At 40.2% G+C, this 7848-nt stretch overlaps 1 protein-coding gene across 3 annotated transcripts in view; it reads left to right on the top strand.

The window, feature by feature from the left end:
- The window catches only part of LOC148039568 (diphthamide synthesis DPH2 family protein), a 119135-nt gene extending 113375 nt beyond the window's left edge, over positions 1 to 5760 (top strand). For all 3 annotated transcript variants that reach the window (XM_087691981.1, XM_087691988.1, XM_087691986.1), the window contains 2 exons: positions 4576 to 4870; positions 5147 to 5760. In XM_087691981.1, the coding sequence (XP_087548107.1) occupies positions 4576 to 4826 (251 nt within the window). In that variant the 3' untranslated portion in view covers positions 4827 to 4870; positions 5147 to 5760. The remainder of the gene's footprint in view (positions 1 to 4575; positions 4871 to 5146) is intronic.
- The last annotated feature ends 2088 nt before the right edge of the window (positions 5761 to 7848 follow it).

The raw sequence follows: 7848 nt of genomic DNA, 5'->3' as shown, positions 1-7848 counted from the left end.
CGCCATGACACCCCAGTAGTAGCAAGACATTTTGAAGTTAATAAAACCTTAGAGCTTATTTCAAGAGTTTTTTGGTGGCCCCAAATGTGGAAAGAAGTTAAGGAATATATAAAATCATATGATACTTGCAATAGGGCCAAGATACCTTGTCATAAACCACATGGCCTCATGCAACCCTTGCCCTCTAGCACGACCTTGGTCTTGTTTGTCCATGGATTTTATAACATATCTTCCCAAATTACACAAATATGACTCTATTCTTGTTGTGGTGGATAGGTTCACAAAAATGACACATTTCATTCCTACCACATGGCCTCATGCAACCCTTGCCCTCTAGCACGACCTTGGTCTTGTTTGTCCATGGATTTTATAACATATCTTCCCAAATCACACAAATATGACTCTATTCTTGTTGTGGTAGATAGGTTCACAAAAATGACACATCTCATTCCTACCACCAAGACCATTGCAGGTATAGCTACCGCTAGACTCTTCCTCAGATACATTTTCAGATTACATGGACTCCCAGATAACATCATCAGTGATCGGGGTCCCCAATTCATATTTAGTTTTTGGAAGAGCCTTTGCAACCTCCTTGGAGTCCAAGTTAAGTTATCCATAGTCAATCATCCACAGACTAATGATCAAATAGAATGGGTAAATCAAGTCTTGGAACAATATCTTTGCTGTACCATCAACTACCATCAGAATGATTGGTTTGAGCTCTTACCCTTTGCAGAGTTTGCTTATAATAATAGTATCCATGTATCTACCAAGCCAATTTCTTTCTTTGGAAACGATGACCAGTATCCAAGGATGGATGTACATCTCTCCAATCAAGTAAAGAACCTTGCTGCTCGAGATAAAGCTCAACACCTAGCAGATATACACCAACTACTCAATCAACAAATCCAAAAGGCTCAAAATTAGTAAATACACTATGCGGACCAGTATCGTTTCCAACATCCAATATACAAAGTTGGTGATAGAGTATGGTTGCTCATGCATAACCTTTAGACAACAAGGCACTCCACTAAGCTAGATCACCTAGAGATTTGGGCCCTTCACTATCGTAGCCTAGATCAACCCAATTGCTTACCAACTCCAACTCCCTAGCACAATAAAGATCCACCTAGTCTTCCATGTTCCCTTGCTCGATCCATACAATAGCTCACCACTGAGGGGGGAGAGTTCTAATCCCCCCCCCCCCCCCCCCCCGCGTGGAGATTAAAGATCATGAAGAATTTGAGGTCGAGCATGTCTTAGACTCCAGGATCACCCAAGGTCTTGGAAAGGATATGACATCAATGGTTGCACTCCAAGGAATACCTCTCAAAGTTAAAGAATTTCACGAGAGGAATCCAACGAAACTTGGACCAAACAACTAAGCCGCTCGTTGTGAAACTCGTCACTAGAGGAGGGAGTGATGTCATGGACATGCCGTGATCAAGTATACAGATTAATTCTTGCTCATGCCATATGAATCCACACCCCTTGTGTATGCACCCTTAACAGGATATCCTCGAGCCAACCATGCGAACCCACCCTTGCCATGTTATCATAGAACCTTCTAGAAGATATTCCATGTCATCACCTGCATCATCGATGATGTCATCATGGAACATTCTAGAAGATCTTTAGCCATCCCCCAACACCTATAAAAGGAGGGGCTCGCCATAGAGCTTCTCAATCTTACCAATGCCAGTCTTGGAAGCTCAAGGATTCCAGACCCCCAAGTAAGTAACATTGAGTTACAACTCTAGTTCTTGTCTAGTCATGGTATTTAGTCTTGTTTTATCTTCCATTATACTCTTGTTGTCTTATCACCTTGTAATCTCATAGTACAAGATCTTCTCTAGTACAGTCTTGTATTTTGTTTATTCCCATCGAGGGAGATCTTATAATTCTGATATCTTGTATTATCCATACCTACGGTCTTGGGTTGTGGGATCCTTTATATCCTATCGAGTCCTGTTGTTTATACCTTCGGTCCTCGGTTGTGGGATTTTCTATATCTTGCTAAGTTATCATTGTACCCTATACCCCTATGTGGGATTAATTTGTAATCAAAATTCTTGTTACAAATCTTGCATCTAGTCTAGTCTTGTTCGAGCACAATTTTAGTGCTCCTATAACAATAGGCAAACTCGGTGGTGCTCTCCTAGGCACCTTCTTCTCAATATAGTAGGGTGGTTGACTAGTCCTCACTAGAGGACACTAGGGTATGGCTTGCCTTGATGTCCTTCGAAGGAGGATCCACATCATTGACCTCCAATGGCGCCTCTTTGGAGAGCTAGCCCCTAAATGAGCTGGAGTTAGATCCAAGAGAGTGGCTTTGGTGGGTAACTGCAATTGCCAAGAAGCCATTGTACTTCTTGGCCTACATAGCTGGGATTGATAGACATGTTTTGATGCAAGTTGATATGGAATGGGCACCCTCATGTAGCTAGCACTAGGTAGAGCATACCATCATGGATGCTTTTCATTGGATCCTCTAGCAATGCCTATGGGATAGCTGGTGGTTGAGAAGAGTGTTCTTTGTTTGGCTTCTTGCACATGAAGTTGTGGTAGTTTGGAGTTGGTTGTCTTGGATGCAAGGTTTGTGCAGCAGCCAGACGCAGGCTGGAAATTGACGCTGATGGTGCTGGACAGTAGGGCCGCCTGTTGCAGCAATAGATGTAGCAATAGAGGGCAGCAACAAGGTAGGCACTTGCTAAGGAAGGTGTGGTAGTGATCGCAAGGGCTAGACAACCACTAAATGATGATGTGGGCTATGTTGAGCTTAAAATGCATTAGCCTGACTTAAACAACTCCAAAACATGCTTAATTAATGAAGAAAACCTCTTATCTTGAAAAGAAAGGCGATCCTAGAGAGTTACTATGTCCCACATGCAAAACCCTAATTTGGGCGCCTCAAACTTTCTATAAGTAGGCATGCAATCCACCATTCTTTTCTTAATCTCGTTTTTGCAGGTTTCATGAGCCCTATCTCTATTGCCCACACCCATTCACAGAGGACATCACGGTCAAAGCTTCCACTAGACATCTGCTACCATTTGACGCTTGATTCCAACCCTCATCACCTGTTTGTAGTTGTGGCCAGGTCCTAGGTGCTGTTGCCTACTTAGTCTAGAAATGAAAAAGACCTAAACATATGTGCATATAGTCACTAAGTGTGAATCCATTAAGAATAGATGGGGTGGCATGATGAATATGCCATAAACATGACTAGACTACGCGAAATAACTCCTTGAATTGAGATATCCTTCGTAGACGGGGTGTGGACAGCAAAGAGAGGTGCCAAAACAAAGTTAGACTGAGTGTCTGGCAACCTGTTTGTTTATATATGAGTGGGTCCTCCCAATTAGGGTTTGGCTTATGGAACACAAACACTCTAGGAACGTGCATGATTTGATAAAGCTTTTGGTTGTGATTGAGTTTTGGAGCATCAGTTTATAATGCATTTTTAAGCTTAACATCCTATACTTTGACATTAGAGGGTGCTCCCATTACTGGTTCCAAGAGGGCCTTGGATTTCTATTGAGCGTGATGGACTTCCCAAATTAGTGTTGTCTTAGACTCTCAAAACATGGCACACCTCAGATGGGTGGGTGGATCCACGAGGGAAAGTTGGCTTTGTAAACATTGCACTGATCATAGAATTTCTTCTCCAAGCTGCAGCCATATTGGGTACTAGATAGCCCACCTCGTATGGGCACGAGAATCCACCTTGAGAAATTACCTTGGACAAAGCTACAGAGAGATAAAGATCATGCTTCCCACAGCCCACCAGTCAACATCCCCACTTGTGCTACAATTAGAGGATATAGATAATGCCACTGAGGAGTTAAGAGGCTGGACACTTTAGCTTGTGTATGCTGGATAGACCCATGAGACATTATGGGATGATTCTAGCTTTCTTTGTACTTGTACAAGTTGTCTTATTAGTTCCACATAGATTTGATGTTGTGATATTGGCAAAGGTATCAGATTCCTGGTTTTCATTTCTCCTAGCTATTTGTTGGTTCGTAGCTAGATGCGTTTTTGGTAATGTTTTCTTTACTTGGGAAACATGATAATCCCGAGTTTCAGGTGTATCTATTTTGTCTCACAGGCTTATTTGGCCATGTGCAGACGTTTATTCATCACACACACACACACATTAATTATGCCACTGCTCAAGCTCATAGTATTGTCAGAGGGATGATGGAATTTGTGGAGGGGTTTCGCAAGTGTGAAGATGAAGAGTCAGTTGCCGTCTTGTATAGTTGGCCATTGGAAGTTGACCTCTGATCTCTGTCAGATTAGGGTTTGCAAATGCTCCATTGTCCTAGAACTCGGGACAGGACAGTGTAGTTACCTTGCATCCCTTTTTGTGATTGCTCGGCATATTCTTAGCTTCATTCATCCTTTTGAAATGTCTATTGTATAGCGATAGAGAACATTTAATGAACTTTGTTGATGTTCGCTTCTTGAAGCATTCGCGGCACAAAAGACACGCAGAGTGATGTGGTTGAAAACGAGATATTGTCCGTAACTGCTGTTGATTTAGGTTAAAGGCTGTTCTTGCTGCAGATCATGACACCATCTCATCGAGAGCTTTGACACTAGCAAGGGAGACGGACCAAGCCCTTCGGTTGCAGTCACGGCAGAAAAGCTCAGGTATGGTGCGCACAGCGGAAGCAAGATCTGGGGTTGAATACTTTGCAGCTCGAAGTTACCACGGATTAGAGAATGATGGTGCTGAGCAGCCGATACAGCAGCACGTGATGGGCCGACACGGAAGAGCATCGGCTTACAGAGATGAAACAGACGGGGCTCACTGACTTCCTTGCGAGGTGGGCACCAGTTGATTTCCAGTGGAAGAGAGGTACTCACTTGTTGTGACTGTTCCCCGTACTCGATGCTTCTCGTCCTTTCACTTGACTTTATGCCTCTTCAAGTCGAGTGGTTTGTCTTTACATTCACATTAATTTGAAGGGCATGCCCCCTAGGTATCTACTATAAGCGTTACTCGGACTGTCTAACAAAGAACATTGAATCTTCAAAGTTGCACGCAGGATCTTTAGGTCCAATATACTGTTGACCCTTTGCTTTTTTATTTGCTCAATGAGAGAAAGTCTAACATCATTGTTCTTGCTTTCAGATGCTCAAGTGAAGATTTCATTGCATTGACCTTAGTAGCAAAGAAATAGCCTATAGTGTCAATATTGAATGCGGGGCTGTGGCTTTGGATGTTTGTTTTCCAAGTGCAAAGATGGAGGCTCTCAAAAGGGTGTTGAAGTTTGTAAAATATTACCGAAGGTGATGGCCTAGCGTTTGAGGCTTAGGCTCATAACCAAGAGTTTTATGAAGTTCAAGTCATTTGGTGCATCATTTGGATGGACACCAATGTTTACATGGTGTGGTCGTAAAAAGTTCGAGAGCTTTGCACACTTGCTTGGTAGGTAGGGTTGTTAAGGAAGGTCCTAATGCAATCAAGCTCTATTGTTCATTTGGCATGTGAGCTAGCTTGTTTGTGCACTGGAAAATCCTAGTGCAATCTTGCTCACCCTCATCTAGTATTTGCAAGGGAGGCACCCTTCATGGCATTTAGATGTGTCTTATCCCAAAGGAAAAAATTGTTATATGTAAGATTAAGTGGAGGTAAGTAAGATGGATCCAAGTAATGCAAGATGAGTGGAATTTTTGATCTTCGTTGTTTATACTCTTAGCAAAGCCATGCATTGGTAATGAGCAATGTAGAGTGTCGTTCTCTCCCATCTCTTTGGGTGACATTTTCTTTTGTTGCCACTCTTTTAAGTGTCACTTTGTTTGATATCTCTTTGGGTGATATTTTCTTTTGTTGCTACTCTTGAGTGATGTCATGAAGTATTTTTAAATTTTCATGCATTGGTGAAAAAAAATATTACCTACTTTTTTGCATTTATTGTAACAACACATCTTATGTAGGCTGTTGCAAAAAAATAAATCTTAGTTGAAATTCTCAAAGTAGCAAAAGTTGACATAACAATGAGATGGCCAATTTTCTCCAGTGATTGTTCGTTCAATCATAGTGACCATTGAAAGAATAGATAATATTCATCACATTGATTAGACAACAAGGAGATGTACTCTTTTATGGATTGCTTTGCCTTTCGGGTTAAGGGTTGTGGTCAAGTATTGGTCATGAATGGCTAAAAAGCAACCCATAATAAGCATAGCACACAATAATTTGATCATATCAATAGTCTGTATGGACAAACACTTCCAACACAAAGGTGAGTTTGCAGTACAACACATTCTTTTTGAAGTTACCCATTTTGTTGCATTGATGGTTCTATCACTATTATGAGGTTATTGTCAATCCACCATATTACTTTGTTATTGTCTCAAAAAGAGAATTGGTTGCACTTCACTAAATAGCCAAGGTTTTAAAAATAGATAAGAGGCACGTAAATAGTTTTTTTTGTGGGTGAAATTGATATGCATTCTCTCATTAATGTGTGTAGAAAAGACTTAATGATAGTCTTTATTAGAGAGAATGAAACAATGGTTCAATTCATTCATACAAGAGATGCCTAAGTGACTCACATGTTATATAAGGATTGTTGCCATAAGCATTGATCATCACAAATACAAAAAGAGCCACAAATGGTGTTGGTAGTTTAGAAAACAACTTTCTGAGAACGAACTTGGGATATCAAAATCCCATAATGCTTAGTGTAAATTCTTAATCAAACTTGACTAATGTTATCAATAGTATTTTAGATCATTTAGGGTCATATTTACATGTCTAAGAAGTATTCTTAGTTGCTTTGTAATGTGCTTCCTTTAGTGAAAACTATTGAATATCTATTTTTCATGTTGATGGTGTGATTGGGCATGGTATTGGGTGCATTTCATATTATGATAATTTAGGAATTGCTATTCATAGTATAATAATCCACGGCTATGTGCTCCCAAAATGGACTTGAATTAGTTGTTTTTGTTTGTTGACACGGATCGTATCCAATACTTTTACAATCATGTTATAATGTTTTCTTGGTCACTAATTTTTACTTTCTTGTTTTCTTCTCTCCCGTGTTGTTCCCTTTTGCTGTCTCACACACGGTCACTTTGAGGCTTAACAAGAAAAGTTCCACCATACAACAAGTGCGAAAGAGCAACACCTTGACCTTGTTGGTAGGTTCATTGTTGCCATTCACCTCAAGATAATATGGTGCATATCTATAGAAGCGTTCACTAAGTGTCTCATTGGTGAAGTTAGAGCCTTGATTGCTTTATAACTATAGTAGACAACTATATCTAAAACTAAACTTTCTTATAAATATTGTTTGAGTCTTGACAACTCGAATCATAGTCTTCCCAACAACATCTGATAGGAGTCTCCTAATCCCTCCATATCATATGAAAAACTACAAAAGCAACTTTGAAATGTTAGAGTTGCAACTCTAATCAACTAATTTCGTAAAATATCGAGAGGTTGTAGCCTCCTTTGGTTTGCCGTTTTAACTTGAAATAGTGTAGGTACTAAACCTTGTAACTTATGAGTCAAATAGATCTCTTCATGGATAATAAATTCATTAGCAAGAGTTGCAATTAATAATGAACTAATTGATGCCTTCTCTTAGAAATAAGACAAGGGTGATTGTTGTTGATGCAGTAGGGTGGCTAATGGGAGATAAAGTGAGAAGAGGCAATATGCACTAGGGTGGCTAGTAGAAGATAAAGTGAGAAGAGGGAATATGCAAGGAATCAAGATTCCAACTAATAAAAAAACAGTCCTCAATCAATTTGTGGATTACAAAAATGGTACTATTAACTTGATACTTGCCCTTGTGTTTGTATTTTGAAGGTTTTATATTC

This window comes from Lygodium microphyllum, chromosome 2, assembly GCF_053477565.2.
Source record: "Lygodium microphyllum isolate KBCC chromosome 2, Lygodium_microphyllum_v1.1.10, whole genome shotgun sequence".
Classification (NCBI taxonomy): Eukaryota; Viridiplantae; Streptophyta; class Polypodiopsida; order Schizaeales; family Lygodiaceae; genus Lygodium; species Lygodium microphyllum.
Note: the sequence above shows the minus strand (reverse complement) of the source record. Positions and strands in the feature narration are given on the sequence as shown.